The sequence below is a fragment of the Ranitomeya imitator genome, chromosome 2 (assembly GCF_032444005.1).
Source record: "Ranitomeya imitator isolate aRanImi1 chromosome 2, aRanImi1.pri, whole genome shotgun sequence".
Taxonomy (NCBI): Eukaryota; Metazoa; Chordata; class Amphibia; order Anura; family Dendrobatidae; genus Ranitomeya; species Ranitomeya imitator.
This window is the reverse complement of record NC_091283.1, coordinates 555,394,780-555,421,140: the sequence shown is the minus strand read 5'-3', so window position 1 is coordinate 555,421,140 and position 26,361 is coordinate 555,394,780. Positions and strand designations below refer to the sequence as shown.

The 26,361-nt window shown below is 44.4% G+C and overlaps 1 protein-coding gene across 1 annotated transcript in view; it reads left to right on the top strand.

The window, feature by feature from the left end:
• Positions 1-26,361, top strand: part of LOC138664937 (fer-1-like protein 4) — a 355,430-nt gene that overhangs the window by 264,100 nt on the left and 64,969 nt on the right. The window contains exons 30-36 of the mRNA XM_069751990.1: positions 1,682-1,779; positions 3,257-3,382; positions 4,591-4,639; positions 4,911-5,008; positions 8,104-8,235; positions 8,315-8,425; positions 25,375-25,502. Of these exons, the coding sequence (XP_069608091.1) occupies positions 1,682-1,779; positions 3,257-3,382; positions 4,591-4,639; positions 4,911-5,008; positions 8,104-8,235; positions 8,315-8,425; positions 25,375-25,502 (742 nt within the window). The remainder of the gene's footprint in view (positions 1-1,681; positions 1,780-3,256; positions 3,383-4,590; positions 4,640-4,910; positions 5,009-8,103; positions 8,236-8,314; positions 8,426-25,374; positions 25,503-26,361) is intronic.

Below are 26,361 nucleotides of genomic sequence, written 5' to 3'. Positions count from 1 at the left end.
TCAGAGCTAGATTATGCTGCATGGCTTGGAGGAGAGGTGTTTTTGGTGTTATATGAGGAGTTTGCATGGTGATAAATCCCTTCCCTCCTCTTATTTAGGGTTTTCCCCATTTTCCATCCCCGGTGTATTCCTCTGTTATATGTGAGTGAATATTTGTATGCCTGATATTTTCAGTTACCCCTTGTTCGTGTTGCCTTGTTCATTGTGTTGGTATACTGCGGTGCACAGTAGCGCTCCTCTTCCCTGTGTGGGGGAAAGGAACAGACAGGGGCTGATTCAGGAGATAAGGCAAGGGTGTCGGACCCAACATCTTCTCCTTCAGAAATATCTCGGGAAATAGGGCAAGCTAGGGTGCCCCCTAGTGTTAGGGATAGGGAAAAGCCCCTGGTCCCGCATCACCCAATAGCGGAGTTGTGGCATACAGCTCTCGCAAAAATTAAGAGACCACCACATCAAAACCCTGTCATGGGCAGCCCAATCTCCAGAACCCCATTGAAAACTTCTGGAATGTAATCAAGAGGATGATGGATAGTCACAAGCCATCAAACAAAGAAGAACTGCTTAATTTTTTGCACCAGAAGCAGTGTGAGGGCATGTGCACATGTTGCGGATTTGGCTGCGGATCTGCAGCAGATTGGCCGCTGCGGATTCGCAGCAGTTTTCCAAGCATTGTACAGTACCATGTAAACCTATGGAAAACCAAATCCGCAGTGCCCATGCTGCGGAAAATTCAGCGCGGAAACTCTGCGGTTTATTTTCCTCAGCATGTCAATTCTTTGTGCGAATTCCACAGTGTTTTATACCTGCTCCTCAATAGAAATCTGCAGGTATAAAAACGCAGGTAAAATCCGCACAAAAAACGCAGGAAATCCACGGTAAATCCGTGGGTGAAACACAGGTAAAACGCAGTGTGTTTTATCTGCGGATTTTTCCAAAACGGTGCGGAAAAATCCGCACACAAATCCGCACACAAATCCGCAACGTTGGCACATAGCCTGAAAGGCTGGTGGAAAGCATGCCAAGACGCATGAAATCTGTGATTAAAAATCATGGTTATTCCACAAAATATTGATTTCTGAACTCTTCCTGAGTTAAAACATTAGTATTGTTGTTTCTAAATGATTATGAACTTGTTTTCTTTGCATTATTTGAGGTCTGAAAGCACTTATTTCCTGTAATTTTGACCATTTCTCCTTTTCAGAAAAAAATACAAAATGTATTGCTTGGAAATTCGGAGACATGTTGTCAGAAGATTATAGAATAAAAGAACAATTTACATTTTACTCAAAAATATACCTATAAAGAGAAACATTAGACAAACTGAACATTTTGCAGTGGTCTCTTAATTTTTTCCCCAGAGATGTATAACTAATATAAGAAGCCACTTGCTCCCTTACTTGTTTTGAGCTATCTACATTGTTCTTGACTGGCTTATTGAAAGTAGCAGAAATTGTGCCCAAAAATCTGATTTGCAATAAATTTGAGTATTTTGATTGCGACTGTACATTATAGTATCTGTAACTTATCACTGGTTTAATTCAAAGCTGCAGCAACATAAAGATAGATTAGAAACTTTTAGTTTTCCAAATATAGATTTAGACCCAAGTAAGTTCATAAAGAAACATGGCTGGACTACATTGCTTTTAATAAATCTGAAACAATGGATTTTGTATTTTTGCAGAGAAGAAAGTCTTTCATCGGTTGAATTCTCAGCCAGCAGTAATCAATGTGGAGCAGGAGGAAAGGGATGGAAAGTTCAATCCTCTTAACTTAGTAAAGGTATTGTACGACCAATAGCTTATAATATAATTTTACATAAAAATGCGTCAGAGAAGTATAATAATAATAAATACTATATAGCATTTTACAAATGGAAGATAATACACAAGTAAATAGGCATGATTTACAAACAAATGATCAAACAATAAGGTAAAAGAACAAAGCTTCCATCCAATAGAGCTTATTGTAAAGGCAAGGTCACACGATCTATTGGTCAGCGTGCAATCTGACAAAACATAGGATCGCACCTGCACCAATGTTATTCTACGGGGCTGTGCACATGTCTGAGGAAAAAAATCACTGTATGCCCGAGTTTGATATTTGATCGCATTAGGCCATGCAAGCCAATGAGTGTGAGGAAAAAATTGGACTGAACTCTAATGACATCTGAGTACAGTTCAAATTCCACGGACTGACAGAATGGAGAAGATGGAGACATTTTTTTCTCCACCTTCCCCTCATTGGAGACATGCGGATCACATTATGATCAAACTCTGATCATAGTTTGATTTGCGTATGCATCCCTCGTAATGCCCTAAGATTGTGTGGAAGATGCCTCTTCGGCATGTGGTACTGCGACTTCACACACTCATATAAATATTTTAAATAATTTCATTCTGAAATATAGTCATGCATGAATTCAATCAAAATCTATGTACTGAACCTTTTCAGACACGACTATTTTTTATTCCATTTTTTATTCCATTTTTTTTCTTTGCCTTCCAAGGGCCATAAGGTTGTTATTTTTGACTTAACATAGCTGTTAAAGGACCATTTCAGTGGGGTTTTTTTTAGTGCCGGAGTGGTGCTACTAAACTAAGGTCCTTGCCCCCTGTCTTATACTCACCAGCTGCTGCTGCTGACTTCACTTTTTTAAGCGCCACTTCAGTCCCGCAGGGCCATCTTGTAGCCGCTCCTTCTGACTGGCTGAAAGTCAGAAGCTACCTCACAACCTCTCAATGCAAGTCTTTGACAGACAGAACGAGGCTCTCATGGACGTGTATGGAGTTGTGACCTCCAGCTCACTCGATAAAGCATCCGACAGGTCACAAACAGCCAGAGACCAACAAGAGCAGCTGCACTAGACAGTGAAGGTGGTGGTAGGCGAGTGTCAGATTAGGTGCAGGAACCTTACATAAGACGCACCATTCCAATAAAATATCCAATAAAGCCAAGGTACAGATTCGATTTCATAGGTGTACTAACATGGCAGCCACTGGGACCTTCATTAGACCCCGGCTGTCATAAAAAAAAACATCAGCGTCCGAAATCACATTACTGAGGACGCAACTGTCCTCCATTCTTAATGTTTCAGCAATTACTCTCAGGTGCAGGTAAGATGCAACCCACTTTATATGGAGCTTGTTGCCCAAGGGTTAATTCAACAAATATAGGTTTAGGGACATAGTCTAGTTTTTCATTATCTCATTATAAGTGCATTATGTAATTTATGCTAATTTCTATCTCCATGTTTCAGGAACCTTTCAAGAGCTTAGGAAAAACAATTACCAAAGATGAAGAGCTCGAAGAAGAGCGACCGGATCCTGAAGAGCTGGACTGGTGGTCTAAATACTATGAATCTCTAAGGGACATGGAAGATCATGTATGTGCCAATTGCTTCTTCATAGAAGTAATAGGAAAAAGTTACAGAAAGCTAAAATATTAAGCTCTTTATTTATCCTCCCTGAGCCTAGGCCTGTGTCTCCGCCACTGCCCCAATCTATGTCGTTTGGCGGCAGTTGTAATGTCACGTCGGCATCACTGCCACCAATCACTGAACTCAGCAGTTCTGGAGAATCCTTAACAAGTGAACACGTTTTTTTCTTGGAGCGAAATGCATCTGTGACGCCCAGGAGACCGGGATACCCAGCACCGGACCAATGGAGTCTGTCTCTTGAGGGGGATGTCACGGGTGGCTTGACCCGGTGCTGTGGCCTCAGGCAATGCACAGTGTAAGGGGTATCATGAGGGGACAGGCACTTACTTGATCAGCAGCAGGTTCTCCTAGCGGTGACGATCTCGATCCTGGATAGATGGCTATTGTCCAAATGAAAGACTGAGGCACTGAAACGTTTAACCAGTTTACTTTAACATAAAAGAATTTACAATCCAGTCCTGTCACCGGAGTCTGTATGGGAACTCTGAGTTACTTTGACCCTGCCGGGGTCTTCGCCTCTTATTGTGCGCAATTTCTGTGTGGCCCTGCTGCTGTATGTGAACTGGCTGCCGGCCCAATCTGTCCCCTCCGGGTCCTGGTTCGACGGGCAACCCGAGTCCTTTTATCGGTTTACCCCCTCTGGGAGTACCGCTGAACTCTGTGTCTGTTGCTGCATCCGACCCTAGTGAAGCTGATATCACCTCACGTTTTTCCGGTTGCTGTATTATATATAATGAATACAGCCACGGATCCGGTATCCGTCTTTGCGCCTGTTCTGGGTAGTGATTAATGCTACCCGGTTCTCACAATGTCCTTTTTCTCTATCCCTCTTCTCCTCAGGCCGGTGATTTAGGCCTGGTAACAGTCACAGGGCTGTTAGAGATTCAACTGTATGACCTCTCACCATCAGCTCCTTAGCCCAACTGCCATTTCTTCTCTCAGACCAGAATGGATCAAGGGGAGTCTCTGGAGCTCCCCCTTCTGGCCGGAGGTGGTAGTGCAGTCTTGCTATTTTAGTATTTGTACTTACTGTCAGTAACTATTTTTGTGGCAAATACCCCTAGGGGTGCCACACATCTAATAACCTATGTCCAGCTTATTGCATAGGTTGATACTACTACTATATACTGTATGCATCCATTGTTTTATTGTAGATGGATGCAGCTGACGAAGATGATGAAGGTGAAAATGAAGAAGGTGGAGGTATGAAACCCATCAAATTAGTGTTCTTTTCATGTACATTCGATGTGCTGAACAAAGCTCCGTTTTATACCATTTTATGAACCGATCATAAAGGATCATTTGAAGGTCTTTTAGGATTATAGACATAAAACACATTAATATTGTGAGCCGTAAAGTTGTTAATTTCCTTTTCAAATGTTGTTGTCATATCTAGCTTCGTACTGATAGGATGGTCGATGAATTATGTAATTACACAATATCTTACATATTGTTATATGCGTCTTGCATTTAGATGGAATGAATATCAACTCTATAGATGCTGCAGGCGAGGAAGAAGTAGTGGAAGTGGAAATTGTGAAACCCAAAAGGAAACCTATTTCCACTTTGAAGGTATGCTTGGGTTCTATGGTCTTAGATAGTGGAAGGATAACGTTGAAATGTTGCTGTGCTCAAACTTGCGAGGTGAATACTGGGGGTGCCTTTTACTCTTCTGGCATGTTAGATTTCCTGGTTGGATTGAGGTGGAATGTATCCCTGATATAACATGACAATACTTAAATGGAATCTGTCAGCAGGTTTTGCTGTGGATTCTAATAGCAGCATAATGTGGAGACAGACAGCCTAATTTCTGCAATGTGTCACTTACTGGGCTGCTTGGTGCAGTTTTGATAAAATCACTGTTTTGTCTGATGTGGATGTAGTATTAAGACTTCTGGCCGTGTGTAACTCCGCTCACACTCCTGCCTGGCAGCTCCTGTGTACATTGTTGATTGACAGCAAGCTGCAAATCAGTGTTGGGGGGCGGGATTATACAAATTACCCTGACTGGCCAGCACATGAGATCTAGTCCTGCAGCTTAATCTCCTGCTGATAAATCACTAATTGTATTGAAATTACAGCCCACAGCCCAGCAAGTGACACATCCCTGGAATCAGGATCTCTGCCTCAACATTATGCTGCTCTCAGCTTTAAATAGCAAAAACCTGGTGACAGATTCACTTTAAAGCGGTTTTAACCCATTATTTTTGTTTACAAAAGCACGCAAGATGGTTTGATAAAAAGCAAACCCAGTTTACCTGTTCCAGCTGCTTTTCTCCTAGTGCATTATTCTCTGATTGGTCTCTTTGCTTCCTCCTCTGGCTAGGATGGGCATGAGTCAACAACACCAGTCAAATACTGGCTGCAGCAGTGACAAATATGTGTCTGTTTGTCACATGCCCATGTAGCCAAAACAGGATGTAAAGTTCAGGTTCTATAGACAAGTAGGGAAACAGAAACACATTGGCTACTTGCACAAGTCTGTAGGAACATGTTCACACACCACCAAGAAACTTGAAGACACAAAAAAGCACAGTAAGACCAAAAACACTCTGTTGCCAAAAAAATCACAGTAATAAGCAAGTGCTAGTAAAAAGATGGAAAAAACAGGGTATTTGGTTGATACGTTTTTTGCAAAAAATGTATACTAAGCTGCTCCACCAAACGTCAAGGTATACCCTTATAGAGCAGTCCTAACTGATGTATGCAATCCCTATCTGATGTATTTAAAAACCTGATCATCTGTATATTACCTGTATAAGCAGGGTTCAGAGAGGAAATGTCCATGTGGACACGCTGAATGGAACAGCTTTTGTGCAAATGGCCCACAAGGAGTGGTGGATAACTCCCCAGTCTTGTAGACACAAGAGAACAATTATGGAAACAGAAACACATGGGCTACTTGCACAGTGAACAAGTCTGTAGGAACATGTTCACACACCACCAAGAAACTTGAAGTCACAAAAAACCACAGTAAGACCAAAAACACTCTGTTGCAAAAAAATCACAGTAATAAGCAAGTGCTAGTAAAGCTAGTACATTTTTCCTTTTCGTGTTTTAAATCTACTAATAAAATGTGAAGTTTTGTGGCTTTTACAGTTGCTGGATTTTCCCATTTTCTTCACGGTCCATTTACTCAGGAAACCAGCCTAAAGTCTCCATGCACCGTGAAATGGAAAAATGAAAAAAAACAACCATAAAGGTCAATGCATTTCGAGTTACACTAGCTCTTAATCATGACCAACAGCTACTGTAGCTCAAAACGCATCAACCGTTATCATATTTTTTAAAATTATTCCTTTTCATGTTTTAAATCTACTAATAAATATGAAGTTTTATGACTTTTGAGGTTGCTGGATTTTCCCATTTTCTTCATTAGTAATGGGGACGTCTTATTGGTGCCTCTCCTTTACTAACTTTGGGGCTTGATGTCACCTGACAATACAAAGGTGACATCAACCCCCCAACTATCACCCCACTTGCCACTGCTACAGAGCAAGTGGGAAGAGTGAGGCTAAGTGCCAGAATTGGGGCATCTTGTAGATGCTCCTTTTCTGGGGTGGCTGAGAGATGATGTTTCTAGTCTGGGGGGACCAGTATCCATCGCCTCTTCCTAGGCTATTAATATCAGCTCGCAGCTGTCTGTATAGCCTTTGCTGGTTATTAATTATAGAGGGACCCCACATCATTTTTTTGGGAGTCCCCCATTTTAATAACCAGTACAGGCTAATTTTACAGCTGTGAGCTGATATTAATAGCCTGGGAAGCTTCATAGGTATTACCTTCCTTCCCAGGCCATAAATATCGGCCCCCAGCCATCAACTTTCCCTCTGCTGGTTACAAAAATTGCGCTGGAGCCCACACCATTTTTTTTCAGAAAAATAATCTTTTATGAATTTAATACATGTACAGTAAGCTGCACACACACTGTACTAATTTTATTTATCACTGACATCTATATACAGTATATATATATATATATATATATATATATATATTCTATGTGTATATACTGTATGTAATCCATCTCATCTATCCTGTCGGCTCCTGCAGCGATTTTACAGTACACGTCAGATGAATTGCCGGCTTTTCTTCTATCTATCTATCTATCTATCTATCTATCTATCTATCTATCTATCTATCTATCTATCTATTATATATCCATATACAGTATATATGTGTGTGTGTCCCTGATATCTATATATCTATGTATTCTATGTGTGTATATGTATTCTATCTATTCTATTCTAACCTGTCACTCTGCGATTTTACTGTACGCAGCACATGTCCTACCGGCTTTTCGAAGGAGATCAGTGTGTAAAAATCGGACAGCACACGCATGGTCTGCGTGCTGTGCAATTTTTTTCTCGCACCCATTGACTTCTATTGCGGGATGCAATCCGATTTCTGATTACAATCGCAGCATGCTGTGAGTTTTTTCCAGTCCAATCGTGATCCGTTCTGACTCCCGAGCTGGAAAAAAATGTAGATAAACACACAATGATAGAATAACATTGGTCCAAATTCAATCCGATTTTTAATCAGATTACATTCGTCCAATTTCATCGCAAGTGGAAATGAGCCCTTAAAGGGCCATTAAAAGGTATCCATCCATGAGGACTCTCAAATTTTAATATTTTTTAATAACTGAGTGATTTTTTTTGCAGATTTATAAAGGAGAACTTGAGAATGAATTTGACAAGTTTGAAGATTGGCTATATGTATTTCCTCTGCATCGGGGCAAGGCATTCGATGATGAAGATGGTGATGATGAAGATAACTTTATGGGAAAATACAAGGTACATTTAGCTGCCAGTCAATATGAAATATGATATGGCTTTGATATATGATACATTTTTACGTAATTATGTTTTCTAGGGTTCTTTCTATGTCTACCCTGCAAGTGAGGTCACTGAAGAGTTCCAGATAATGAAGGGTGTCCCAAGGAATCGCCCCGTGAAAGTGCTTGTGAGAATTTACATTGTAAAAGTGAGTAAATTGGAATGCACATGTCTTCCATAATCTTTCAGGTTACACTTGATAAAGAACAACAAATTAGGAATTTTCAAAAATGATTATTATATCATAACAAATTATATTTGACTCCCTCATTCATCTACAGCATTTAAAATGATGATTGTTAGTTTATTTTTAATTGTTATTCAATATGATCCATTTAGAGCCAATGCTTAAAGGAGTTATCCTCCTTTGGGGACAAGTATTTATTTATTTTAACTTAAAGGGGTGGTCCAAAGGCTATGCATTTTTCTCCTAACTCACTATCTATTTAGTCACATAATCTAAGCTATTTTCTATTATACTTGCTTTAAAAATACCCAACTGTTCCCTAACAGAATTGTCTAATAGTTGTTGTATTTTTTTCTATTTCCGGTCTGATGACATTTGAGTATCGCCAGTGCATGCTGGATACTCAAACGAAGCATGATCAGGGGGCAGAGGTTGCAGTCATTGTCCCTGAAATGAAGAGTCATCAGTGATGCTCCTTTCATGGGCTAGTCCCTGCTATGTCCCTGAGTGCCTTTAAGTATAAACCGTGTTGATCCATCAGCTGGTCACTTATCTTCTGTATCTAATATTTTAGTAAAAAGTAAATAATTAACATATTTCGCGAATTACAAACAGATAAAATGATAAAACAAATAATAAAGTATGAGACAAAGGGCGTGGCCTGAGTGTCCATGTGAGCGGACGTGCGGCAGAGAGTTCCCGCTGCTGTGCATTATAAAATCCTGTATAGCCGCTGCTGAACGGCTCCAGGGGAGGCTTACCGGCTGCGGGGTGACCCAGAGAGCTCGGCGGTGCTGAGCAGTAGCTCCGTGAACGGAGAGAATGACTAGGAGAAGGCAGAAGGACGCGGGAGCCGGGGATGCAGGCGCAAGCCAAGATGGCGCCGATGCAAGGGAGAAGGCGGATAAAGAGAACTCCGCATGTAAGAAACGCATGGAGGTGGCGGCAAAGCTTCAGCAGTTTGTAAGAGTGGAGGCTGCAGAGGAGGAAACCGGAGCTGATACAGAGGAGGAGGAAGAGAACTCAGCAGGAGAGCATGAGGTACAACAGGGGAGACAGGAGAACAATATGGCGGTGGCAGTAGGGGGATCTGAGGACATGGCGCCAGAAGCTGAGCCTACCCTGAGAGACGTTTTTGCATTGGTTTCTTCATGTAAACAGTCTCTGACCCAACAGATACAGGAGGTTAAGGGGGACACAGCCCAGATAAACGCAGCCATGCAGAAGATTGACAAACGTGTGGGGGAGGTAGAGGAGAGAGTGAGCACTGCAGAAGATCATATAGTGCAGCTGCAAAAGGCTGAGAAGAAGTTCACTCAAGCAATAGCTGAATTGGCGGCAAAAAATGAGGATCTTGAGAATAGGTCCAGAAGAAATAATATACGCATAGTGGGCATCCCTGAAAAAGCTGAAGGAAGGAATCCAACTGAGTATATTGAAAAATGGCTGTTAGAGACTTTTGGAGATACGGTGCTGACAAAAGTGTTCGTGGTGGAGAGAGCGCATAGGGTCCCACCGAAACCACCTGTCCCTGGAGCGAATCCCCGTACCATGCTCGCCAAAATCCTAAATTACAGAGACAGAGACATTATCCTGAGGAAGGCTAGAGATATGACGGATCTGACAGTTGAAGGCCAAAGAATTGCGATTTACCCAGACTATTCTGCCCTGGTTCAGAAACAACGGATGATGTTCACGGGTATCAAGAGACGGCTGAGGGAGTTGGGAGTGCAGTACTCCATGATGTTTCCAGCAAGACTGAGGGTGGTGGCGTTTGACAAAATTCACTTTTTTCAGAAGCCGGAGGAAGCTACTCAGTGGATTGACATTAATGCTAAAAGGCTTAAAGGAAAAGGAGACTGAAACTGAGGGGGGACTCTGAATGCGATTATTTCTCTGTCAGTTGGAAAAGAGACTTGTAATTAACAACTCAGGGGTTATGGGATGTGAAAGCTGAAGGGTGGAGCTGGGTTGTAATCAGCTACAGTTAAGGGAATGCTATAACGGCTGCTGGGGTAGGGGGAGGAAGGGTAAGCGGCGTATTATAAATTTGTTTAGGTTTCTTGCATTTGCAGGTTAATCAATGTTGAAATCTTGTGACATGTTAAAGAATGTATGGAATTCTGCTATGTACAGTGGCGGGAGGAGGGTTGGGAAGGTACTGCCAATCGGAGTGTTCGCTATGGGTGATGATGCCCCACTCTTGAAAAGAGGCAGAACGGTTAGTTGTGAGAGGGGAAGGGTGGGAAAGGGAGTTGGGATAGGGGGGGTTAGGGACGTTAGACAGCTCATGGTCAAGAATAATGATATAGTTAGAGAAGATGAGCCAATTGATGGGGGGCCGTTTTAAGATTTTGAGCTGGAATGTGAGAGGCCTGGCGGAGAAATCCAGACGAGCCGCGACTTTGCAGTATGCAAGAGACCAACGGGCCTCAATGATATGTTTGCTGGAGACGCACTTGGTAAGGGAGAAAGTGAATGTCTTAAATAGACGCTGGATTCAGAAGGGATATCACTCTACCTTCTCAACGTATGCGAGAGGTGTATCAATTTTGGTCCCAGCGGGAGTACAGTATGAGGAGGTGAAAGTTTGTGTAGATGCAGATGGTCAGTACGTACTAATACAGTGTATAGTGTATGGAGTGAGAGTGTGTATTGCAGCTATGTATGTTCCGCCTCCCTACTCAAGCAGGAAGATTAGAGAAGTTTTGGAGCGAGTGGAACGATGGGGGCCGACACCACTGATGATTATTGGAGACCTAAATAACATCTGTGACGACTTCTGGGATAAAAATAAAAACACCCAGAATAGGTTGGGGGGACATACAACAACATTTGGCACCTATGTACATGAGATAGATATGATTGACCTTTGGAGGGTTAGACATATTGGGGAGAGAGGGTATTCATGTTATTCGCCGGCGCATGCCACGCTCTCTAGAATTGACATGGCTCTGGGAAATAAGCTATTAGACACACTAGTTGGGGAGGTGAGATATCTCCCAAGGGCCTTGTCGGACCACAGTCCAATTGAGGTGGAGTTTAAATTGGCGGGAACACAGTCTGTAAATGGGAGGGAATGGAAGATACATCCTAGTTGGTTACATAGTATTGAGAAGGAAGGTATAGGACGGGAGGTGGCGGAGTTCTTCTTTTTGAATGATGGGAGTACAGACGCTCTTACGATTTGGGATGCAATGAAGGCGTATCTGAGAGGACTACTATTTAGAGACATTAGTAGGTGTAAGCGAAGGACGAGAGAGGCAGAAAGGGCGGCAGTTGATGAGTTGAAGGATGCAGAGGATGGGATGGCGACACTGGGAACTTCTGAGGCGGGGAAAAGGCTGAAAAATGCACAAAATCAACTGGAAAAAGTACTGTTGGAAAAAGCTGATAGGAAGCAGGAATTTCAAAGAGTGTTGTATTACCAGGAGGGAGAAACTGTGGGTCATATGCTGTCGCTGGTAGTGGCTGCTCAGAGGGGTACTTCATATGTACACTCATTGGAGCCTGTAAGTGGAAGCAGAGTATCTGAAACACCGGAGATTTTGAGGACTTTTGCGGACTTTTATGCAGACTTATATTCCTCCCGGGTCGGTGAGTCGGTCGGAGATACATTGACCTTCTTGGAGGGTCTGGATCTGCCGAGACTGAATGAGGTGGATAGGGAGAGCTTGGAAGCCCCTATCACGGAGGAGGAGCTGAGTCGGGCATTGATGTCCATGGCCAATGGGAAGGCGCCTGGGGTCGATGGGTTGCCCGCCGAGATCTATAAAAGTTTGGGAGAAGTGTTAATTCCTAGATTAAAGATGGTTCTGGAGGAAGCTAGGTCCCGGGGGTGCTTACCAGCTTCTATGAGGGAGGCCATAATAGTGGTTATTCCAAAGGAGGATAAGGATTTGGGGAAACCTGAGTCATATCGCCCAATCTCTTTGCTAACTATTGATGTCAAGCTTCTGGCCAAGGTGTTAGCTTCCCGTCTGTCTAGTGTCATTACGGGCCTGGTGCATCCGGATCAGTCTGGCTTTATGCCTGATAGGTCGACGGCAATCAATCTGCGGAGGTTATATGTGAATTTACAGCTGAAGTCTGACAATTGTGGCCGGAGGGTGATTGCGTCACTGGATGCCCATAAGGCGTTTGACAGTGTAGAGTGGGGATATCTATGGCAGGTGTTGAAGAGTATGGGTTTTGGTCCGCAGTTTGTGGCCTGGATTCAGCTGTTGTATTCGCTGCCGACGGCTAGAATCAGGGTGAACGGGGAATTGTCTCAGCCTATAAAGTTGGCTAGAGGCACTAGGCAGGGATGTCCGCTTTCGCCTCTCTTGTTTGCGTTGGCTGTGGAACCACTTGCCGCCAAGATTCGACAATCTGATGGGGTCCCTGGGTTTAGATATGGGGAAGTTGAGGAAAAGATAGCGCTATATGCCGATGACGTGTTGCTGTTTTTGGCTGATCCGGTTGATTCACTGGGAGGGGCCATTGAAATTGTTGAAAGATTCGGGTCCGTATCGGGGCTAACAATTAATTGGGACAAATCGGTTCTGTTTAAGGTAGATGGAGTAGGAGAGAATGCAAGTGTGAATGTGGGTGATGAGCGGCTTAAGGTGGTATCTCATTTTAAATACCTTGGGATATGGATTTCGGTTCCAGTCGCGGAGTTCCTGCATAGAAATCTGACTCCTGTTATGGGGGTGCTCAAGGCAAAGGTAGATGCTTGGAATAAGTTACATTTGTCGGTGGTTGGAAGGATCAATCTCATTAAGATCCCACGGGGGAAATTGGCTGCTGCCTGTCACACTGGACAATATCGCTAGCGAGGACGCTGCAACGTCACGGATCCCTAGCGATATCGTCTAGTGTGACGGTACCTTAAAGGGCTTCAGAAAGACCCTTTCTGAAAATTGCCGCCAGGGCACACTCATTCCACTGAGTAAGCACAGACCACTTTCTAAACTTCTGACAGTACACCTCCGCTTCATCCTGACCCTGACACAAAGCCAGCAAGATTTTCTCTGCCTGATCCACTGAATTTGGTTCATCATAAAGCAATCCAAGCACCAGAAAAAACGCATCAACATCACGCAATGCAGGATCTCCTGGCGCAAGGGAAAATGCCCAGTCTTGAGGGTCACCACGCAACAAAGAAATAATGATTTTTACTTGTTGAACGGAGTCACCAGAGGAGCGGGGTATCAAAGCTAGAAACAGTTTACAATTATTTTTGAAATTCAGAAACTTAGATCTATCCCCAGAAAATAAATCAGGAATAGGAATTCTAGGCTCTAACATAGGATTCTGAACCACAAAATCTTGAATGTTTTGTACCCTTGCAGTGAGATGATCCACACAAGAGGACAGACCTTGAATGTCCATACCTACACCTGTGTCCTGAACCACCCAAAGTTTTAGGGGAAAAGAAAGACAAAACACAGTGCAAAGAAAAAAAATGGTCTCAGAGCTTCTCTTATCCCTCTATTGAGATGCATTAATACTTTGGGCCAGCTGTACTGTTATGACCTGGTGGTTAGGAGCACCCGGCACGACCTGATAGTTAAACTCACACAGGACAAGCTCTGGGATGTGAGAGCTCTGCTGACCGCAGGCCCTAATCCTATCACAACAACTAGAAATAGCCGTGGAGCGTTCCTGACTCTCCCTAGACGCCTCTTCACAGCCTAAGAGCTAGCTAGCCCTAGAGATAGAAAATAAAGCCTACCTTGCCTCAGAGAAATTCTACAAAGGAAAAGGCAGCCCCCCACATATATTGACTGTGAGTAAAGATGAAAGTCACAAACGCAGAAATGAAACAGGTTTCAGCAAAGGGAGGCCAGACTTACTAAACAGACAGAGGATAGGAAAGGTATCTTTGCGGTCAGCACAAAAACTACAAAAGACCACGCAGAGTGTGCAAAAAGACCTCCGCACCGACTAACGGTGCGGAGATGCCACTCTGCATCCCAGAGCTTCCAGCTAGCAAGACAAAATCATGATAACCAGCTGGACAAGGAAACAATGAACAAATAATAACTATCAGGAACTTAGCTTCTGCTGGAGAAGACAGGTCACCAGAAAGATCCAAGAGCGAACTGAACCAATGCAGGAACATTGACAGCTGGCATGGAGTAACGATCTGAGTGGAGTTAAATAGAGCAGCCAACCAAAGGATAAACCACGTCACCTGTGTAAGGAACCTCAGAAGCAGCAGCTTCACTCACAGCCACCAGAGGGAGTCCATGGACAGAACTCGCCGAAGTACCATTCACGACCACAGGAGGGAGTTCGACAACAGAATTCACAACACTCTCCCATCATTCCCCACTCTGCCTCTGACACTGCCGCTGCGATTGCGTGATGACATCATCGTGCACTCGCTGTGTGTCAGGCAGTGCAGCGGCAGCCGCTGAGACCGGAGCAGGGAGCAGTGAGGGCACGTTGAGAGGTGAGGAGTGGTTTTTTTTTTGTAACTATAACAAAGAGTATTGGACTATGGGGTCATTCTTGGGGGGAGGGGGCTGTGCTGTATATTACATGTCTGTGCTATATACTACATGTCTGTGCTATATACTACATGGCTGTGTTATATACTACTTGGCTGTGTTATATACTACTTGGCTGTGTTATATACTATATGGGCTGTTATATGCTACATGGGCTCTGCTATATACTATATGGGCTGTTATATGCTACGTGGGCTGTGCTATATACTACATGGCTGTTCTATGTACTACGTGGGCCGTGTTATATACTACGTGGGCTGTTCTATATACTATGTGGGCTGTTCTATATACTACGTGGGTTGTGTTATATACTACATGGGCTGTTTTATATAATATGTGGCCGTTCTACATACTATATGGGCTGTTATATGCTACGTGGGCTGTGCTATATATTACGTGGCTGTGTTATACGCTACATGGGCTGTTATATACTACATGGCTGTGTTATATGCTACATGGCTGTGTTATATACTACATGACTGTGATATATGCGATCATGAATCGTGATATGTGTTAAAGGGGGGCCCACTGAAACTCTTTTGCCCGGGGCCCTCAAAAACCTGGAGCCAGCCCTGCACATGACATAAGATAATGTCACGCAATCACTGGATGAGCCAGTGCCGATACCACAGGAACCGCAATGGTACCGGAGATAAGTATAGGTATTCTTAATTTTACAAGGGTGAAACAAAAGGCTCCAGAATGGGTTGTCTGAGCAGTGGACAACCCCTTTAATGAAACCAGGACAGGCAATTGCTCTCCGATATTAATCAACTAGGAGTGATTTTGTACGTCAAATAACAGACACATTAGTTTTGTGAATTATTACCTCTCTCCTTTGTCTCATACTTTTTTTTTTAATTTAAATAGATTTTTATTAGCAATAAACAGAAAAAGAGAAAACATCATTCTCTCATCCACATTTCAATATGTTACATACATCTTTTCTTAATTTAAGAATCCCCAACATACCCACAACAACCCACCCCCCCCACAGGACAGCTCATCCCAAGTCTAAACTCCCCTGAGGCCACCAGTGCCTCAAGTAGTTCTCACCTATCTGAAGCCTATAGTACCCAACTTCTATTACTCCTCATTCCAACTCAAGCCATGGAGACCACATTTTATTAAACATCTCTATTTTCCCCCGTCTCTTGTAAACACCTTTTTCCAGCTTTAGACCATGTTGTACATATTGAAGAAATTCCCTCCTCGCAGGTGGTTCTGCCTTTATCCAGTTCCGTGCTATCACTTTCCGAGCCATATACAGTAACCTAGCGATTGCAATCTTCCAGGTGTTGTCCACTCCTATTTCATCCACGTATCCCAACAAGCATATTATCGGATCTCTCAGGACTCTACATTTATACGCTCCTTCCACCCGACTCAAAACTACCACCCAAAAAGCGGCCAATCTAGGACACGTCCACATCATATGATAAATTCCTGCATTCTCACACCCACACCTCGGACACTCAGAATCAGCACGCAACGCCGCTTTATGTAGCACTTCCGGAGATTTATATACTCTGTGTATAATATAGAGCTGCGACAACCTATACGGCTCACTCAATGACAATCGCGGAACCCACTCCAGCACCGATTCCCATGTTTCCTTCTCCACCGGGCCCAAGTCCCTCTCCCACTTAGCTCTGGCCTTTATGGGGAAATCTAACAGATACGTGTGCATAAGGTCCTTATATAGGGTGGAAATAACTCCCTTTGTAGTCCCGTCACCACATACATACTCCAATACTATATCCTCCTGAATCCCAATGTCAGTACTCTTTTTTTGAGCTCCAAAAGCATGTCTCATCTGTGCATACTGATATTCTCCTGCGGGCCTCAGACCAAACTCTGCTTGCAATTGGGAAAAGGACTTCAACGCTCGTTGTTGGACTATTTGGTGTACAAAGCAAATTCCTTTAGTCTGCCACTCCATCAGACCTCCCAGAGCCGCAAATTCCTTTAAATTACTGTTAGACCATATTGGTGTAAATTTGGTTAACCCTGTAACCCCCCGAATCTGCCTCAATCTGTTCCATAATTTACGTATCAGGAACAGGGTTGGATATAGCTTCCCCAATGCTCCCAAGGAGCCATCCTCTAAGCATTGCATTACCGGGCGTCGGCCTGTCACCCCTTCCATCAGGTGTTGTACTGCACTGGATGACGCCTCTCGCGCCCAGCCCTTCAAATGCTGACTCTGGGCTGCAAGAAAGTATACTTCAGGGTTGGGCAAAGCCAAACCACCATCTTCCTTGGGTCGCTGAAGCGTCTTCAGGCTAATGCGTGGGTACTGTCTCCCCCATATCAAGCTTCTAAAGAGGGCATTAATCTGTCGGAATTTCCCCCGCGGGATCCAAATTGGCGATTGGCAATTGGCAATTGGCAGGGCCGCGCTTAGTAACCCGATGTTTACCCTGGTTACCATCCTAAAAGTAAAAAAAACAAACAGTACATACTTACCTACAGCCGTCTGTCCTCCAGCGCTGTGCTCTGCTCTCCTCCTGTACTGGCTGTGAGCGTCGGTCAGCCGGAAAGCAGAGCGGTGACGTCACCGCTCTGCTTTCCGGCCGCTGTGCTCACACAGACAGTACAGGAGGAGTGCAGAGCACAGCGCTGGAGGACAGACGGCTGTAGGTAAGTATGTACTGTTTGTTTTTTTTACTTTTAGGATGGTAACCAGGGTAAACATCGGGTTACTAAGCGCGGCCCTGCACTTAGTTACCCGATGTTTACCCTGGTTACCGGCATCGTTGGTCGCTGGAGAGCGGTCTGTGTGACAGCTCTCCAGCGACCAAACAGCGACGCTGCAGCGATCCGGATCGTTGTCGGTATCGCTGCAGCGTCGCTAAGTGTGACGGTACCTTAAGGATGTCATGGTGGGATTTCCCACGCCTGCTGGTCTGAATGAGTCTATGTCCTTGGCCATTCAGATCGATCGGCGCTTGCGTGAGCGCAAAGCTGTGCACCATCTGGCGTAATTCTCTGAGCATAGGCCTGAGCCTATGCAGTGTGATAGGACTTTGACCAGAGCTGAACGGCAAGAACACAGACGTAGGAATGGGCTGTGTTTTTACTGTGGTGAATCCACTCATGCTATCTCCGATTGTCCTAAGCGCACTAAGCGGTTCGCTAGGTCTGCCACCATTGGTACGGTACAGTCTAAATTTCTTTTGTCGGTTACTCTGATTTGCTCTCTGTCGTCCTATTCTGTTATGGCATTTGTGTATTCAGGCGCTGCCCTGAATTTGATGGACTTGGAGTTTGCCAGGCCCTGTGGTTTTTTTCTTGGAACCCTTGCAGTATCCTATTCCATTGAGAGGAATTAATGCTATGCCTTTGGCCAAGAATAAGCCTCAGTACTGGACTCAATTGACCATGTGCATGGCTCCTGCACATCAGGAGGATATTCGCTTTTTGGTGTTGCATAATCTGCATGATGTGGTCGTTTTGGGGTTGCCATGGCTACAGGTCCATAATCCAGTGTTAGATTGGAAATCTATGTCTGTGTCTGGCTGGGGTTGTCAGGGGGTACATGGTGATGTTCCATTGTTGTCAATTTCGCCTTCCACTCCTTCTGAATTCCCTGAGTTTTTATCAGATTACCGGGATGTATTTGAAGAGCCCAAATCCGGTGCACTACCTCCTCATAGGGATTGCGATTGTGCTATTAATTTGATTCCTGGTAGTAAGTTTCCTAAGGGCCGTCTGTTTAATTTATCTGTGCCAGAGCACGCCGCTATGCGGAGTTATATAAAGGAATCCTTGGAGAAGGGTCATATTTGCCCGTCGTCGTCACCATTGGGAGCAGGGTTCTTTTTTGTGGCCAAGAAGGATGGCTCTTTGAGACCTTGTATTGATTACCGCCTTCTTAATAAGATCACAGTCAAATTTCAGTATCCTTTGCCGCTGCTGTCTGATTTGTTTGCTCGGATTAGGGGGGCTAGTTGGTTCACCAAGATAGATCTTCGAGGGGCGTATAATCTTGTGCGAATTAAACAGGGTGATGAATGGAAAACAGCATTTAATACGCCCGAGGGCCATTTTGAGTACCTGGTTATGCCATTCGGGCTTTCTAATGCTCCATCTGTGTTTCAGTCCTTTATGCATGACATCTTTCGAGAGTACCTCGATAGATTCATGATTGTATATTTGGATGACATTTTGGTCTTTTCGGATGATTGGGAGTCTCATGTGAAGCAGGTCAGAATGGTGTTCCAGGTCCTTCGTGCGAATTCCTTGTTTGTGAAGGGGTCAAAATGTCTCTTTGGAGTTCAGAAGGTTTCATTTTTGGGTTTCATTTTTTCCCCTTCTACTATCGAGATGGACCCTGTTAAAGTTCAGGCCATTTATGATTGGACTCAGCCGACATCTGTGAAGAGCCTGCAGAAGTTCCTGGGCTTTGCTAATTTTTACCGTCGCTTCATCGCTAATTTTTCTAGTATTGCTAAACCGTTGACTGATTTGACCAAGAAGGGTGCTCATGTGGTCAATTGGTCCTCTGCAGCTGTAGAGGCTTTTCAGGAGTTGAAGCGTCGTTTTTCTTCTGCCCCTGTGTTGTGCCAGCCATATGTTTCGGTCCCGTTTCAGGTCGAGGTTGATGCTTCTGAGATTGGAGCAGGGGCTGTTTTGTCGCAAAGAAGTTCTGATGGCTTGGTGATGAAACCCTGTACCTTCTTTTCTAGAAAATTCTCGCCTGCTGAGCGCAATTAGGGTATGTTCACACGTTCAGGATTTCCATCCTTTTTTTTTCAGGACAGTTTTTTTTAAAAACTGCAGCTCTTGGCAGAAAACGCAGGTCCTTTTTTTGGTCCTTTTTTTTGTCCTTTTTTGATGCGTTTTTTGATGCGTTTTTTTATCCTTTTTTTATGCAGTTTTCTATGCAGAGACTGTGTGTTTCCTAGGAAGCTTTTTAGGGCTAAAATGGCTGAAAATACCCTAACCCTACCCCTAACCCTACCCCTAACCCTACCCCTAACCCTAACCCTAACCCTAACCCTACCCCTAACCCTAACCCTAACCCTACCCCTAACCCTAACCCTACCCCTAACCCTACCCCTACCCCTATTCTAACCTTAGTGAAAAAAAAAAAAATTCTTAATTTTTTTATTGTCCCTACCAATGGGGGTGACAAAGTGGGGGGGGGGTGTCATTTACTATTTTTTTATTTTGATCACTGAGATAGGTTATATCTCAGTGATCAAAATGCACTTTGGAGCGAATCTGCCGGCCGGCAGATTCAGCGGGCGCACTGCGCATGCGCCCGCCATTTTGCAAGATGGCGGCGCCCAGGGACAAGACGGCCGGACGGACACCGGAACGCCGGGTAAGTATAAGGGGGGGAGATTAGGGCACGGGGGGGGGCATCGGAGCACTGGGGGGGGCATCGGAGCACGGGGGGGCATCGGAGCACGGGGGGCGGGATCGGAGCACGGGGGGGGCAGCCACACTCCGCCCACGCACTTCCGCCCGCTCCCCCGCACTTCCTGCTGCAGCGGTTCTGCACATCAAATCGCAGTAAAACCCGCAGATATATTTTGTGATCTGCGGGTTTTACTGCGATTTTGACCTCACAATGGAGGTCTATGGGTGCAGAACCGCTGCGGTTCAGGAAAAAGAAGTGACATGCTCCTTCTTTTTTGCCGCAGCTATTCTGCGCGGCTTTTTAAACGAAATTACGGATCATGTGCACAGCAGTGACTGTTTTCCATAGGGTTACATTGTTATGTACCCTGCATGGAAAACAGCTGCGGAACCGCAGCGGCAAAACCGCTGCGGTTCCGCAGTAAAAAACGCACTGTGTGAACATGGCCTTATGATGTTGGCAATCGTGAGTTGTTGGCCATGAAGTGGGCATTCGAGGAGTGGCGACATTGGCTTGAAGGAGCTAAACATCGCGTGGTGGTCTTGACGGATCACAAGAATTTGACTTATCTCGAGTCTGCCAAATGGTTGAATCCTAGACAGGCTCGATGGTCGCTCTTTTTCTCCCGTTTTGATTTTGTGGTTTCATACCTTCCGGGATCTAAGAATGTGAAGGCTGATGCCCTGTCAAGGAGTTTTGTGCCTGACTCTCCGGGTGTTCCGGAGCCGGCGGGTATTCTTAAAGAGGGGGTAATTTTGTCTGCCATCTCCCCTGATTTGCGGCGCGTGCTGCAGAAGTTTCAGGATGATAGACCTGACCGTTGTCCAGCGGAGAGACTGTTTGTCCCTGATAGATGGACTAGTAGAGTTATCTCTGAGGTTCATTGTTCGGTGTTGGCTGGTCATCCTGGAATCTTTGGTACCAGAGATTTGGTGGCTAGATCCTTTTTGTGGCCTTCTTTGTCATGGGATGTGCGTTCTTTTGTGCAGTCCTGTGGGACTTGTGCTCGGGCTAAGCCCTGCTGTTCTCGTGCCAGTGGGTTGCTTTTGCCCTTGTCGGTCCCGAAGAGGCCCTGGACGCATATTTCCATGGATTTTATTTCTGATCTCCCTGTTTCTCAAAGGATGTCGGTCATTTGGGTGGTTTGTGATCGCTTCTCTAAGATGGTCCATTTGGTACCCTTGTCTAAATTGCCTTCCTCCTCTGATTTGGTGCCATTGTTTTTCCAGCATGTGGTTCGTTTGCATGGCATTCCAGAGAACATCGTCTCGGACAGAGGTTCCCAGTTTGTTTCGAGGTTTTGGCGGTCCTTTTGTGCTAAGATGGGCATTGATTTGTCTTTTTCTTCGGCTTTCCATCCTCAGACTAATGGCCAAACCGAACGAACTAATCAGACTTTGGAAACATATCTGAGATGCTTTGTTTCTGCTGATCAGGATGATTGGGTGTCCTTCTTGCCTTTGGCTGAGTTCGCCCTTAATAATCGGGCCAGCTCGGCTACTTTAGTTTCTCCTTTTTTCTGTAATTCTGGTTTCCATCCTCGTTTCTCTTCAGGGCAGGTTGAGCCTTCGGACTGTCCTGGTGTGGATACGGTGGTGGACAGGTTGCAGCAGATTTGGACTCATGTGGTGGACAATTTGACATTGTCCCAGGAGAAGGCTCAACGTTTCGCTAACCGCCGGCGCTGTGTTGGTCCCCGACTTCGTGTTGGGGATTTGGTTTGGTTGTCATCTCGTCATGTTCCTATGAAGGTTTCCTCTCCTAAGTTTAAGCCTCGTTTCATTGGGCCATATAAGATTTCTGAAGTTCTTAATCCTGTGTCATTTCATTTGGACCTTCCAGCTTCTTTTGCCATCCATAATGTGTTCCATAGGTCGTTGTTGCGGAGATACGTGGCGCCTATGGTTCCCTCCGTTGATCCTCCTGCCCCGGTGTTGGTCGAGGGGGAGTTGGAGTATGTGGTGGAGAAGATTTTGGATTCTCGTGTTTCGAGACGGAAACTCCAGTACCTGGTCAAGTGGAAGGGTTATGGTCAGGAAGATAATTCCTGGGTTTTTGCCTCTGATGTTCATGCTGCTGATCTAGTTCGTGCCTTTCATTTGGCTCATCCTGATCGGCCTGGGGGCTCTGGTGAGGGTTCGGTGACCCCTCCTAAAGGGGGGGTACTGTTGTGAATTCTGTTGTCGAACTCCCTCCTGTGGTCGTGAATGGTACTTCGGCAAGTTCTGTCCATGGACTCCCTCTGGTGGCTGTGAGTGAAGCTGCTGCTTCTGAGGTTCCTTACACAGGTGACGTGATTTATCCTTTGGTTGGCTGCTCTATTTAACTCCACTCAGATCGTTACTCCATGCCAGCTGTCAATGTTCCTGCATTGGTTCAGTTCGCTCTTGGATCTTTCTGGTGACCTGTCTTCTCCAGCAGAAGCTAAGTTCCTGATAGTTATTATTTGTTCATTGTTTCCTTGTCCAGCTGGTTATCATGATTTTGTCTTGCTAGCTTGAAGCTCTGGGATGCAGAGTGGCATCTCCGCACCGTTAGTCGGTGCGGAGGTCTTTTTGCACACTCTGCGTGGTCTTTTGTAGTTTTTGTGCTGACCGCAAAGATACCTTTCCTATCCTCTGTCTGTTTAGTAAGTCTGGCCTCCCTTTGCTGAAACTTGTTTCATTTCTGCGTTTGTATGGGGGGCTGCCTTTTCCTTTGGGGAATTTCTCTGAGGCAAGGTAGGCTTTATTTTCTATCTCTAGGGCTAGCTAGCTCTTAGGCTGTGAAGAGGTGTCTAGGGAGAGTCAGGAACGCTCCACGGCTATTTCTAGTTGTTGTGATAGGATTAGGGCCTGCGGTCAGCAGAGCTCCCACATCCCAGAGCTTGTCCTGTGTGAGTTTAACTATCAGGTCGTGCCGGGTGCTCCTAACCACCAGGTCATAACAGGAGAGGGAGCGTCAGGTGACGATCTCTCCTCCATCATTTGCTTTGAACTTTACCGGCAGACGCCGTTATAGTTCAATGCGGAGACGGGGGAGTTGGCGCTGGTGACTGGCGGGCCCCCCTGCCTCACAGAGGCCCCATAGCGGCTGCGTGATGAGCCGCTAGCTGAGGGCCCCTGGGGGAGCTGGGGCCCTAGGCAGCTGCCTGCCCCTAACGCCGGCTCTGAATAGGCCCCCCCTGTCTCGCCAGGGCCCCGGCACTTGCCCGGGTACGCCGGGTGCTGACGCTGGCCCTGGTCATGTGATCCCTGCAGCCAATCAACACTGACTTCACTCTCCCCCCCTTTGGACTAATCACAATCATCCAGAGGAAGTGAGCGAGCTGCCGCACTCACTTCCTCCGAATGTAAGTGATTTATTCTATATAAGAGGTTTTTCTTTTTTTGAGGAATCCTAAACCAGATTTTTTTTATAAGCTTTTTAGGAACTCTCCAGTCTTCACTTCTAAGGCTGGTTGTGCTCCTAATTCAAGGGATGCTTTTAAATTTTGAAAATGTTACATCTCCTTTCCTTAAATTATTCTTCTAAAGTTCCATTTTATCAGAAAATGATATTATTTTCAAAATTAAGTTTGCATAAGATTTTTTGTTTGCAATGGGGCTATCAATTTAAATAATTGCGGTAATTTTTTCAGTGATTCGTAACAAGAAAGTAAAATCTCCGAGGATCTCTTCAAATGGTTCTTCTACTTGCTCATTGAAAAAATATTTTTTTTAGCTGTCAGAAAGACTTTTATTTTGCTGACAAAATAAACTCTGAATCTAAAAATAGTTTTATATTCTCCAAGTTTAAAGCTGCGCTTGTTTCACGATAATCTTTCAGAGATGAGCGGATCAAGCAAAATTTGAAATCGCCTGTTTTTTTCTGGGACATTTTATTTGCCGAGAAGTTACTCTCCATGATTTAATATCCTTTATAGTTTTATATTAGGTCTCTTTAGACCTTAGAGCATAATAAATCCCCATAATGCCCTTTACTGCTCACTTCTCCTGTCCTATTGTTCCTCACCGTCACCCATCTTATCCTCCCTGCATCTTCAGATTGCCTCTGCGCATGCTGAAATCTCTGTGATACCTTGACATCACGATGCCATAGCCTTTCACCCACATGCACAGAATCCTCCTGGGTTCTTGTCAAATCCAGAAGTTCCAGCCCAGCCTAAGAAACCCAGGAATTTCAGTGCGAGCAGAGGCGATCTGAAGATGTGTCAAGGACCAGACGGGTGACGCACAGTGGCTGGAAAGGCGACCATAAAGATTTTTTTGTTGATATTTGGATAGACTTTTATGGTTCAGGAAAATGGCAGGCAGTGGGTGCAATTTTGCTGGATCCACATGGAAGTGACTTACAAAAAATCTACATTATGGCTAATGATGATTTTTGTAAAATTCATCATTATAATCATCAATCCCTCAATGATTGTGCACAACACTCTTTCATTAACTGAAAAAATATCATGAAGAGCTTTCTATATCTGTTATGCTGAGATAATTCAGTACCACTTGTGACCACAGGAGGGAGCTCTGCCACAGAATTCACAACAGTATCAGATTTACCTGTTGCTGATCTCTCACTAGCTGTCTTAACTTTTGAGCACTTTGGCTCTGTTCTACTAGACAATACGGACCGTGGGAAATGCAACGGTGACGTCAGGGCTGGGTCAAGCAGGGGAGAATTCTCCTCTCTCATTGGGTGAGTTAAGCATTGCCCACTGCCCAGCCATAAATATTAGGAGTCATGTGAGTGTGACATATGGCAGATTTGGGTTGATGACAATAGGGGCACACAACGTCCTATTTAAAAACCAAATATAATACCTGCCAATTGCCAATTATTGTATTGTACTACTGATCTGCCGCACTTATATTATACACTGTGTTCTGATCTGGCGTTATCCCACCTTTCTCGACAGTTTAACACCTTGAATACTCTTCAGTATTTGACCTCTAGACTCCATTTTGAACTACAGTAAAAAAAACTTTTTGTATTATGTTTTAGCAGGATTCTGAATGAAATCTACAAATGTGTAAAACACATTCATTGTTTTATTATAGGGAACAAATTTAGCCCCAGCTGATCCAAACGGGAAGTCAGATCCATATGTCGTAGTAAAAGTTGGAGAACAGATGATGGACAGCCAAGAGAGATATATTCCCAAGCAGCTAAACCCAGTGTTTGGAGAGTAAGTAACACTTAATTGGGAGTTTAAGAAATGCAACTCAGGAGAATGATTCTGAAATACATTTAGCACATAAGATTGCATTTTCAGTTATATGTACCAACTTGTTATTGACACATTAATTAAACCCCTAAAATATGATTCAAATGTTGCAAGGCCGACACATTAAACATCAGAAGATAGGTGGTTTAGTAAATTCAGCATAAGGAGTAACAAAAAAGTTATTTTTCTATGATCTGCACTATAACAATAATAGATAACATGGTTGCACTTTGCAATGAACATAAACACATTGTATGCTGTCTGTTCATTTATAATACATCATACAGAAGCATTTAGGATAGGTTTATAAAGTGTGTTCATATGTGATAAACTATGGTATAGTCATCAAAAGGTTGACATCATATTGTTGGAACAGTAAAAACAATAAAAAAAAAAAGAAAAATGATCCAATAGAGTACTCGAAGGACCCTCTATACCAGGCTTTCTCAAATGTTTCCTTCTCCAGACTCACCAGCCAATCCATAGTCATGCCAAGGTGTTACCTGCAAATTACTACGGCACAACAACAAACAAATACCACCTCAAAACTCCCATACAGACCCCTGCAACTCAAAATACCACCTTGCAGCACAAAATACCACCAAGCCAGCACCAAACACTACAATGCAGCGCAAAATACTTCTTCATAGATGCCAAACAAATACTATGGAGTAGCAGCTCTGGCAGCAGGACTGCCCCTCTTCTTGCACATCCATCATTGGCAGAAACTTCTCTCCCTTCCCTCTTCTTATCTGCTTGCAACTGCTTTGTCGTCCTTATCACTCCTTCCCAATAACAGCAGCCTCCCTTCAGTTTCCTC